This window comes from Mauremys mutica, chromosome 6, assembly GCF_020497125.1.
Source record: "Mauremys mutica isolate MM-2020 ecotype Southern chromosome 6, ASM2049712v1, whole genome shotgun sequence".
NCBI classification, from domain to species: Eukaryota; Metazoa; Chordata; order Testudines; family Geoemydidae; genus Mauremys; species Mauremys mutica.
Genome location: NC_059077.1, coordinates 121,513,451 through 121,525,916, shown reverse-complemented (window position 1 = coordinate 121,525,916; position 12,466 = coordinate 121,513,451). Strand labels below are relative to the sequence as shown.

The following is a 12,466-nucleotide window of genomic DNA, read 5'->3' as shown; positions in this document are numbered from 1 at the left end:
TTGTGCACCGTGCTCGTTTGCTGTTATGCATTTGATGCTACAGTTCAAGCCAATGGGCAACAGGCTTAGAAAAATCTCAAAACGGCATTTTAACATTTCGATTTCATGTGTCAATATTTTCTCTGCGAAGACGTAACTTTTTGCTCTTTCTATAATGATAAAATATCTGGTGCAAGACAAAATCGCTTTGCTGACGAAGCAAAACCTTCCTAAAAAGAATTGTTTCTCTTTGATTTTCCAATATCAACAGTCATTCTTTTTCCTCCATTCTTTGTTTGCTTATTGTTGTTTTTTAACGATCAGTCCTAAATGAAACCATTGATGCGTCTCAGACATCCTTTGTCCCCAGAGGCAAATCATTTTGCTCACAGCTTGGTGAGTTTTAATCATTTTTCCTTATCGAAATAGACGCATTCTGGATGGGCTGTCTGACAAATGGCTGCTAAATGGAACACATCCTAGTTCAGCTGTTTGCAGCGCATCCCTACAATCAGCGGATCCAGACCACACATCCATCACAGGACTCTGAATAAGCCCAATCCACTCTTGATATTAATTTACAAATACAACAAAAAGAGACCTGACACCTACTGAACACTCAGGCAGGATTTTATTTACATTATTGCTGGGACAACGGGATCAATAGAAGAAGGTAAGCATAGAGACAAGCAGGATTGAGAAAAGAAAGGCATAGGGCCAGCGTTTAAAAGATATTTTGCCACCTAACTCCAGTTGATTTCACTGCCCCATAGAGACTAAAAAAATAAGGGCCAGATTCTGCCACTTTTACTCACATTGCACCAGATGCTAGGCTGCTGTAAATCAGTTAGTCTCCAACGGCATTACATCAGTTTACGCTGGATCTGGATCCATTGTATAGGACGTTCCTCATTGAGTAATTCCAACTGATTTCAATGGGACTGATTTCAGAATAAAGCCCTGATTCTGCAAGCTATTCCACGTAGGCATGAATATGGGTGATCGGGTCTGTTCCTCAATGACTATACAGGTTGGATCCTGAGCTGGTTTACATTGGCGTGGCCTCTGACTCTACATTGATTTACACTGGCAAAGTATCTGGTGCTACGTCTTGAAACCACATTCTGGTACCTTCGAGAATATTGTCACCTCAGTGATTTTCATTTCTAGTCTCAGCTCAGCAACAACCATGATTATTGCCTTCCAAAGGGCCATTTGCGTTGAGACTCACTGATGAAAATCCCTTGCCAACAGTTTAATGGAAAAATAGTCAGTGCTTCTCTTAAATTCACCCATCAAAAATCTATTTGATCAATTCACCATAAAAATGCACTTCAAATACATCTAATGGATGTATACATACAGGCTATGGAAAGCAAGCAGATATGGAAGCTACTTGTTAATTACAACAAGAACAATGTTTCAAACTTCATTGTAGCCTGAATCCAAGACACTCAAAGAGATTTTAGGCTGAGTCAATAAAGTGGAGATTTTCAAAGGCACGGAGGGCAATCAGGGCCCCGATACCCATTGAAAGTTAGTGGGTCTCGGACGTCTGACACCCATTTGTCCCTCTTACCCATCGTTGTGCATACCTTTAAGCACGCGAGTAGCCCCATTGACTTTAATTGTGTTAAATCTCATGATGCTCTGTGAAATAAGCCAGTATTTTAATATCCATTTGACAAATGGTCAAAGAGAAAGTGAATGAATTACTCATGGTTACACAGCAAAGGTAAAAACCATCCCTAACAAACTATGCAAAAGGCCTGATCCTAAACCCTTAAATCAGTGGCAGGAGTCCTGTGAAACAGTATTATAATGATCATCACCTGCCTCCAGAATTGTCTGAGAGTCACACATCTTCGTATATTTAATTAGTGCAATCCCAGGACAGGCCCTGATTTAGCAAATCACTTGAGGCCATGCTCACGTCCACTTGACTTCAATGGGATTTAGGGCTGGTCTTCACTATGGGGAGATCGACGCTCAGGGGTCAATTTAGCGGGTCTATTGAAGACCTGCTAAATAGACGGCAGAGCGTTCTCTGGTCAACTCCGGTACTCCAGCTCCCCCAGAAGGGTAAGGAAGGTCGACCGGAGAGTGTCTCCCATTGAGGCAGCATGGTGAAGACACTGCAGTAAATCAACCTAAGCTACGTCGACTCCAGCTACGTTATTCACGTAGCTGGAGTAGCATCACTTAGGTCAACTGACTCTGGTAGTGAAGACAAGCCCTTAAACACAAGCATTTGAGCAGTCCCATTGAAGTCCCTCATGTGTTTAACGTTCACTGTGTGTCTGAGTACACTGCTGAATCACTGCCATGATCATGCAGAAGAGCAAGGGGGGTGGAACAGACACTTCTCCCCCTGATACATTACAGATAAAAATCCCATTGCCTGTAGCATGGGTACGTCTGCACCCATCAATCACAGTGTTCCTCATGACTCTGCATGAATTCCATATAACAATACCACAGCGAGGTCAGCTTGGCAGAGTTTGAAACGAATGTTATTTCACTCCACAGCTCTATTCTGCCAACACCAAACAATGGGATCAGAGTACAACATACTGAATATCCGATATGAAACACAATTATCTACGTCCTACGTTTATTTCACTGAGATCTGATATATTGCTGGTGTGCATGTATTATATGAAGAACATACCGATATAATACAGAGAAGTGAAAAAATTAGAAAACGGTATTTGCATATCTTAAAATTGCATATATGGTATTTCTAGGTAGACATGCTGATGATAGATCGATCTTGCTCTTCTGTGTATATTACACCTCTACCCCGATATAACACAACCCGATATAACACAAATTTGGATATAATGCGGTAAACCAGCGCTCCGGGGGGGGGGCGGGGTTGCGCACTCCGGCAGATCAAAGCAAATTCGATATAATGCGGTTTCACCTATAATGCGGTAAGATTTTTTCGGCTCCCGAGGACAGCATTCTATTGGGGTAGAGGTGTATATCATTAAGGTATGCATTCTGCCTAACCCACTGTACTGGCTGTGGGTTAAGTGACCACTTAATAAAGTAAAAAGGGTTTGCATTTTGCTAATCAGTTTATATGTATGCGTAGGAGTAACACCTATAGTGAGAATTAGAGTTGGATAAACTATTTGCAGTGACAGGTGTATACAGTAAATTTAGCACGTTTTTCTCCACGTCTTTTGTTTGCCAGCAGACTTTGACGTTCATAGATTTGTTAGTGATTCAGTGAGTCCCTGTTCCCCACAGTGGTTCAGCACAGACAGCCCCCTTTGACCATATGGCACCCCACTGGCTAACGCAGGCATAAAGAACTGGGACAGCTTCCAGGATTGGGGCCTGAATATTCAATGCAAATGGAAGTCAGCCTCCGCACTGCTCCTGAATTGTGCATGTCAGGTTGATTGTTATTTTCACCTTAGTCACATGGCATTGTTCTCCTTTCGTTAACTGGATAAACAATAAAGTCACTGGACCATTGAATCTTTCAGGAAGAGGGTGAGAACACTTTGTGACACTAGGAGGTGCCAAGCCTGCAGGGTTAGGGGATTTTAGGAAGAGCTGGTTGAGAATTTTCCGGTGAAACATTTTTTTCATTGGAAAATACCAGTTCATCAAAACAAAAACCATTCACAGAAAAGGGCCAGTTTTGATGAATCTCCCTATTCAAATAAATGTTGGGGGAAATATTCAATTTTCTATGACATTTTTTTAACTGAAAAGTTTCAGTCTTTTCTATTTAAAAAGACTTTTTGTTTTTGAAATTTTAGTCAGTATATACTAACTAAACAAAATTAAAAGATAACAAGGTCAAAACTGAAATGAAACATCTCGAAATTATCAAAATGAAGTGATTTGACTAACCCAATCCAACTGGATTTTTTGGATTATTGGTTTGCAATTTTTAGTTTAGTTTTAGTTTTCAGTATTTCATCCCAATTTGGAACAAAAAAATTGAAATCTTAAACTCAGGGGATGGGAAAACCATTTCCAGTCCAGCTGTAATTATGGAACCTATTCTATTTTAAAGGCCAGGTGACCTTGCATCGGGCCTTGTCTTAGACATCGCTGATAGAGAAATTGAGCTATTTGAGTACCGTAGGTAGATCTGAAAGGATTAATTTTTTATTGGTAAACGTCAGTACGTGTCAATTTCACCATACACACAAACCAACAACAGAAAAATACTTCCATCCATTATAATCAAAATTGACAGATGGACAAAGTAAGAACAATGCTGCTTGAGAACTTATGAGAGTTTGATTTAAGGACATTTACTTTGTATATTTTGACCTGTGATGTTGACAATGTGTAGTTTACCAATCACAAAGCTTTCATTTTTTGAATCTCAGCATCTACTAATTTTGCCAAGCCTAACTCTAGGCGAGGTCCGATTTAGAATGCTTTGTCTCCCATCACAGTCAAACAGAATAACTGTGTGTGGCATGTTCGTGCAGCATCCCAGCTGAAGACATTGTGGCCGGATTCCCATCTGGGTATTTAATTGTCTCTGTGGCAGGGCACTGATCGGGGCTTTTTCCATGGTGAAGTCATACTCCAACGTCCATCTAATTTAACTGTGTTCAGCCTGGCCTCTGGGGAACACATTTCCTCCCAGAGGTGCTGTGCTGGTTTTAATCACAGTACAGCAATATTTCACGAGTCTGCCTCGTGCAATTATTACATTTACCGGTTTTCAGCTGGCTGTTCCTTCTCACCATTTGCCACTGTCACTGTGGCAGACAAATTAGTAACTGCAGTGTGTATGTATGATCCTACTCAGGTCCTTGCCTTTGCCTCTGTGTCGGGGCTCTGGCCGGTGGTGTGGGAGCTACACCAGCCTTTGCCACAGTTGCTGTTGCTAAACAATGTCTCATATGGAACAATATTGCTTATATAATGCACCAAAAGAAAGGTTGTAATAGATTGGTTTCTAGCTTTCTGCCACCCATCACAATGCAGCACAGTTACTGAGATACAATAATTGCAGCATAGATGCACATGGTCCGTCCTAGTCGGGATGAGGTGGAACAGCCCCGTGGTAGGGCTCTGGCTCAGGATCAGAAAAATATTTAGTTGGTCTGTCCCTCTGCTGTGTAAAGCATTGCTTAGCTGGTACTTGTCACCACTCTTAGTGGATATCAGTGCACACGATCAACCAGAGGTAGTTCTGGTGGGAGACAGACGTGCTAAAAAGACACATTTGGAGACCAGGCAGATGCCAGGGGATAGTCAGAGACCTGCTCTACACCTAAAACTTAGGGGAATCTACCTATGTCACTCAGGGGTGTGAATTTTTCACACCCCTAAGAGACATAGTTAAACCAATCTAAGCCCCAGTGTAGACAGCGCTTGGTCAGTGGAAGAATTCTGCCATTGACCTAGCTACCGCCTCTTGCAGAGATGGATTTACAGTGACAGAAGAACCCCTCCCGTCGCTGTAATAAATGTCTGCACCAAATCGGGGCAGCTGTGCCATTGTAGTGTTTCTAGTGTAGACATGCCCCTAGTGTGGGCACAACAGCATTGCACCAATGGCACAGCTGGCACTGAAGTTTGTGCATGTAAACAGCATTCTTCTTTGGATGAATTGATTGGGTAGTAAAGGAAGATTCCTACGTCTGGAATACAGTTTCCCTCCAAAACTAATATCGGCCACAAGGCCAAAATTCATCTTTCATGAACATTCTTACCACAAAGCTTCCCAGTTCCCACAAATGAATGTTGGTGAAAAGTGACCAAAATTCCATTTCTAACTTGCCAGATCCATCACAGATAATTTCTTCTCACTCGGCAGCCAACTCCAGTAAGAAACAATCCACACACCTTACAGCCTTGTTCTACTCCAGCTGGAAATATACATGGGCCATCTGACTTGTTTGTCAGCATGCTACTAGAGCCAAATGTCCTTTCATCAGGGACCACGTCAAAGACCAGGTCCCAAATCCCACTAACTTTTATCCTAGAAGTTATAGTAGTTAAGGGCCAAGCCATTCTCTCCCATGGAAAACCCACTGGTGGAGTGGAGAAAACTGCAAAGTTCTCCTCACAATGTTGCCCTTTAGTCACTGAAGGGAGCTGAATCCCAAAGGCCAGGAGATCTGCACTGATTGATTCCAATAGCACTGTTCATAGACATAAGGCTATCCAGGTTCAGGTCCATACTGACTTAGTAGATCTTCACCAGGTGTAACCATCCAGGCTCTACTAAGCTCTGGTCCCACTGCTGAGGATTTTTCAAAATCCAGCCCTAAATGCCTCTAGTTTGCGAAAGTATTCTCTGTTGGATTCAGGAGAAGAAAAAGCTGTGCACATAGAAAGTGCATGATGAAATTCCACCCTATTTGCTTCCAGAAGCCTTTGAAGAAACATCGTTCTTCCTGGTTTTCTTTAACTGGTCCCAGGGAGCTGTGCAATTCAACCAGCGTCAGAATTTCCATTGCTTGCCACTTACATGACAGGGATGAGTAATGGGTCTCTCTGGGCCAAATTACATGAAAGTGCACAATGTCAGGAGAGCTGCGTGTGGGGAGAAATTATCCCCACCCAGATAAAAGAGCAGATTGAAATAGCAGGAGGGAGAATTTATCATTGCCCGAGGTATTACGCTGGTAACAGTAAGGGGGCCTGATTCTCTGCTCATGTCAGTCTAACATGGGGGGTAAATCCATTGATTTGAATGGTATTAATTCTGATTTCCACCCATGTGAGAGAGGAATTGCACAGTGGAAAATGTTCTCAGAACAAAGCAATGATGGTCAAAATGGTATTAAATAGAATGCTAATGAGACAAACTTATACAAAAAGAACTTGTGAAAGACTCATAGATTCTAACGCTAGATCATCCAGTCTGACCTCCTGTGTTACACAGGCCAAAGGACTTTCCTAAAATAATTCCTAGAGCACACCCCTATGGAAAATGCAGCAACCACATCATGCAAGATACTCTAGCAAAAACAAGCCTACTTGCCCGTAAACCAGTGAGAGTTTTTCCATTGACTTGAAATGCAAGATTCAGTGGGTCTTCACATGAAAGAAGATATTAAAAATAATAAAATGTACCATTTAATATAAAAATGGACATGAGGACCTGTTCTCTGAAATGTACATGCAGATTTAGAAAATCAACTCATATTTCAAAAATGCAGAGAAAATAGACAGCAAAAAGCATTTCTACGTGGGTTCAGCACATAAAACAAATAACTTTGAAAACACTCTGCCAAAGTATGTTACATTATGTACCTACAATGCTGGGATTAACTCCACCACAAAGACTTTGGTTCTTGATTACCAAGTGCACGATTTTACAAAAACGGAAGAGTAGACTTATGTCCAGAATAGAGCAGGGGTATTGGACCTCTCTGAGTTAGCAGAGAAAGAAAGAATAGTTTATCGACGTACAAAACAGTTAAATGAAAAAATATGGACCCCGTTTCTTGATACATTTGGGTAAAGAATGCTGAGATACCATTGCAGCAAATACCAGACTGGCATTCCACTTGCCCTCTCTGCATTTTCCCTTCCACCCCATCTCTTCCTTCCCTTTTGTTCCCATTTATGGACGTCTGTTTTTACTATTATTGTTACTGCCACCCTAGCATGTTATGCCTCTGTAATATTGTCTGATTTTGTGTTGTCTGGTCTTGCAGCTTTGACAAGTTGTGTAATCGTATAATTCCATTGGCTAGCCTATGAAATGTGCTGTATTTGGTAACATACAAGCTATAAGATGTTTACCTTTGTGTAGCTTTTGCTGCTTGTTTCTTTATGAACATTAATCAAAAACACATGCAAATTAAAAACTCTCTGCCAGCTGTTTCAGCATAATGCACATGCCAGTGCACTTCAGTGTCGACAATGTTATGTTGAAACAGCTGGCTGAGTGATTCTTACTTGTGATTTTATGTATCTGTGGCAATTCAGCTTGCAAAAACTGAAACCTGTTAATGATGTTGGCTGTGGCACTTCACTCTCATTAATTAACATTTAATGATTTTCAACAATGCTGCAGTGACTTCTCTTTATTAGACAAATGGGGGGAAAGCTAGACACATGGTGAGCGAGTCGATGGTACCGACGCCTGGGAGATGCAAAGTGACTTGACAGTGATGCCAGTTGCAGCATGTGCTTGATGCGTCAAAAATGCAAAACCAGAGACATAAAATGGTTTTTAAAACTGCTTTTTTGAATGCCCCTGTTATAATGCAAATATTGACATTGGCGTTTTGATGAGATCAATGCCTGGTTAGGACCAATGATCCTTAGCTATGCCACGGGCCATCAACTCTTCCCAGCTGGTTATTAATCCACAGGAAACGGTGCGCACCTCAATTGTTATTTCTTAATTACATTTCCACAGCATATGACATTGCAGGTCTTTTGGTCTCTGTATTTTTTTTCCAGCAAAGGCCAGATTCTGCCATTTTTAATCATAATAAGCAATACCTGACTACATAAGTAGTCCCTTGGGTCTGAGTGTCCCATACCTACTTGCAATAAGTAGTACTCCACTCTGCGAGTGCTGAAATTAATTTCAGTGGGATTGCTCATGGCGCAAGCTTGAGGAAGGGTAGCAGAATCTGCCCTCAATTAAATTATTTCCCCTTTGAAATGTGCGCTGAATTTAATTAAATGTGACAACACATTGTGAATCTGCCGTGTCAATTATAGGTTCAGATATTTTCTGCCCAATAATGCTGTACAACCCAGAAGAATTAAAATTAAACCCTTTTATCTGCAGCACCTCAGTACGGACTGGTGCTTTCTTACTGATTGATTTTTGCAATTTACAACTGTTCATTTATTTCACTTTAAAAAGTGAAAACTGCATTTTCTCTTGAAGAAAGGAACCTCTGATAGACATGAACAGTGGCTCTCATGCCAAGTGTCCTTATAACGTGTTTATAATGCAGCAAATGACTTCACTAACACAGTACAGTAAAACTGCATTAGGTCCAATGACACTGCAGTTTGTCCAAAGGAAAAATGGGGCAGTTACCGTATGACGGGAATAATCAGAAAATTGTGCCCTTGACCTCCTATTAGACCTAAACACCCCATGTACCTAAGATATATTCAGTATTAGAGAATGAGTGAATTGCAATGATCCTGCTAAAGGCCAGGTCGGAATGGGCCACACAGCCAGCATAGAATGAGGGGATTCAGTTATAAAACATTTTTCTTCGTCTGTGTTTTTCTTTCCTTTCATTTTTGCACCGTCGGGGTGGAAAAGGATCGGCATCCACAATAAGAAATGCATTAAAATAAGGAGAAAGGGCATCAGGCGCAAGACAGGAAAAGGATACTTAGCTGATCTAACGGAATCTGCCTGTGGTAGCCGTTCTAGAAAACCAACTGTTCTTATGTACTGCATAAAATGTCTGCACCATCTGGCCGTGTAAGAGTTTGCACAAAGTTTTGTGTCTGTAATAGAATTTAGGGCGAGCTCTTCCACATAAGATTTTATCACTTCTCTGGCCTTACTCTGGCTAGATCTGACCACTATTGGCCGGCTCTTTGTTTGTCTGTAACTAGCATGCTGGACTGGGACAACCACACGGAGACAGCGAACAGCTCACTATCACATGCTGTGGCTGTTCTGTATGGGCGACCAGCTGCTAGCGATGGAAGTTTGTCAGCCTGCCTAGGGCCCCAAAGTTCCAAATATCTCTGGGCCTGATCTGAAGTCCACAGAAGCCAATGGAAAGTCTCCCATTGACTTCAAGGGGCTTTGAATCAAGTCCTGTTTGTTGCTCTCTACGGTGCTGTCCCCTACTGGCGATCAAATTCAGCAAACATGCAGGCACCGCTTTCCCCAGGATACTGGGGCCAGAATGTTGGCTCCCCTGGTAAGACCTTTATATAGGGCCTCTAGGGGAAAGAAGGGGGAGGGGAGGTGCTGGGGAGCAATGCAATGTCCTAGTGTCAGCACCACTGCCTGGGGCTTCTGCAATGGATTCTCCAGTAGGATTTTAAAGATACAATTTTGCTCCTGTATGGGGGGATGCGCTACAGAGAGGGGGACCCGTGTCACTGTCCGGCACACACCCAAAAGCATCAACTGCCCAAACCCCACTTACCTCCTAAAGCTTGTTTCATAACAAAATCCATGGTGATGGCTTTAGATTCCTTCTGGCTCCGGCAGATCTCACATGCAAGTTGAACGGAAAGGAGTCCTCAGGTCGCAGCCTGCGAGGGACCCCCCAAAACAAGACAAAACAAAGGTTGGTCTAGAGGACAGAAAGCCGGAGCGCGAGTGTGTGTGTCTGTGTGTGTGTGTGTGTGTCCACGGAGGAGCCCTTCTAGGAGAGCTGTCAATTGCTGTCAATTGCTTCCAGGACAGTGGAAGTTACTTGGCACTATAGTGAGTCCACGCTCATTGCGCAGTGTGATCGTGTGTGTGTGTGTGTGTGTGTGATATCCCTTTCCCGGAGTACCACGCATTCCCAGGCTGCAAGCACATCAGCATCCGCCTCCGTTGGCCGCGAGCCAGGCACAGCCAGGACCGCTCACCCGGACGGCGCCGCGCCGCCCCTGGGGCTCCCCCGGGGCTGTCTGGCGGGGTCCCCCTGCAGCCCCACGCCCGGGCTGCACAACTTCGCTGGCCGCGGCGGCCTCGGCCGAGCAGCCCCAGCCGGAGAGCGCCGCGGGGACGTTTGAAGGTGAACCGGCAGCAGCTGGTGCAGGCGGGCGAGTCCGACCCCGAGCCGGGAAGTCCCGCGCCGGGCACCGGGGGTGGGCGGGGCTCAGAGGCCCCGGGAGTGACCCCGAGCTGTGCCAGCGCCGGGCACCGGGGGGCGCGGGGCTCAGAGGTCCCGGGAGTACCCCCGAGCAGTGCCAGGGCGGGCACCGGGCACCGGGGGGCGGGCGGGGCTCAGAGGTCCCGGGAGTACCCCCGAGCAGTGCCAGGGCGGGCACCGGGCACCGGGGGGCGGGCGGGGCTCAGAGGCCCCGGGAGTGCCCCCGGGCAGTGCCAGCGCCGGGCACCGGGAGCAGCCGCCGCCGGGTTTGGCGCAGGCGGGAGCTCGGGGCAGGGGCTGGGGCTGGGGGGAGCCTGCGGCACCCCGGGGCGCTCGGGCGGGGTCCCGGCTGGAGCCCTCCCCAGGCCCCCCAGCGCTGTGCGCGCTCCGCACCGCCCGCTGAACTGCGGGGCCTGCCCGGGGCAGCCAGCGGCGGGCGCCGCAGCCCGGGGACAGCGCAGCGGGGCGGGCGGGCTCCGCTACCCGAGAGGGGCCGCCGGCTCCGGCTGCCGCATGCTCCGCTCCTGCCCCCCCGCCTGCAAACTTCTGCCAGGGACGGTATCGGGGTCCCCCCCCCAGGGAAACCTGCCGCTGCCCCCCAGCCGCGAGCGGCGCCGCCCGGCCCGGGGAGGGGGCAGAGGCGGGTTTCTCAGGCGGCGGGTCCCTGCAGCCCGGCCCGGCCCGGTTCAGCACCCGGCGGCGGCGGACAGCGCCTGGGGGGCGGTGGGGTGGGGGCACGTACCTGCCCCTCCGGGTCCGCAGCCGGGGCTCGGCGCCCGCCCTAGCAGCTCCCGCCGGCCGGGTCCATGGGGCAGCCGCAGCAAGGCGCGGGCCGGAGCGCTCCCCTGAAGTTGGAGCCGAGCCGAGCCGAGAGCTTCCCGCTCGCCCCGCTCCCTCTTTTTATCACGGGATTTCCGGACCATCCCTCCTTCCACTCCGCTAGGAGGGACCTGGCGGCTTCCTCCTCCCCCTGCCGCGGCTAGGGCGGCATCTCCAGCCTGGCTGCGCCCCCGCCCAGCTGGCACCGGGGGGGGGGGGGGAAGAGGTTCGCAGCGCCCCTGCTGCGGGGGGGTTGCCAGGGAGCTGCGGGGGGAGGTTGCAAGGGAGCTGCGGGGGGAGGTTGCAAGGGAGCTGCGGGGGGTTACAAGGGAGCTGCGGGGGAGGGGGGTTGCAGCAGGGGACCTCCACGGGCGGCAATGGCAGCGACGGGTCCCCGGCCCCACCCCGGCCTTTCCGTGCGCGGGGCCCGGCTGTCAGTCCCCAGGCGGGAGCTGCCACTGGAGGAGCCGCGTGTCTCTCAGAGACGTCGGGAGAGAGCGGCGGTGCGGGGCCAGGAACGAGCGGCGCCAGCCCGGGCAAAACCCCTGCTCCTGCCCCACGGCGAGCGTCCACACAGGCCGGGGTCCAGCCGCTCCCTCGCACCTGGGCGGGGGAGCAGCCAAGGAGAAGGATCCCCTCCCCCAGGGAACGGCTGAAGGGTAAAAGGGGGGAGCTGCCCCCCCATTAGGGGCGATGCCATGGGGAAGCCCCCCCCTGCAGCCCCCAGTCAGCAGAGCCGTGGCCCCTGTTCCGGCAGGACGGGGGGAGGACAAGCAGAAGAGGGGCCTGGCAGACCGGCCCCAGCCCTGCCATGGCACGGGGCGTCTCAGAGCCCCAGTCAAGGTCAGAGGCGCGGGGCCGGGGGGGGGGTCCGGGTTTTGCCGGAACACCACATAAGGGTCTGTCCCCAGCGCTTCTGA

General features: G+C 47.9%; 1 protein-coding gene across 1 annotated transcript in view; it reads right to left on the bottom strand.

Moving 5' to 3' along the window:
- Nucleotides 1–11,633, bottom strand: part of CPLX1 (complexin 1) — a 195,575-nt gene extending 183,942 nt beyond the window's left edge. Inside the window, exons 1-2 of the mRNA XM_045021611.1 lie at nucleotides 11,470–11,633; nucleotides 10,068–10,176 (exon numbers count right to left, since the gene is read on the bottom strand). Of these exons, the coding sequence (XP_044877546.1) occupies nucleotides 10,068–10,098 (31 nt within the window). The 5' untranslated portion in view covers nucleotides 10,099–10,176; nucleotides 11,470–11,633. The remainder of the gene's footprint in view (nucleotides 1–10,067; nucleotides 10,177–11,469) is intronic.
- Between the last annotated feature and the right edge of the window lie 833 nt (nucleotides 11,634–12,466).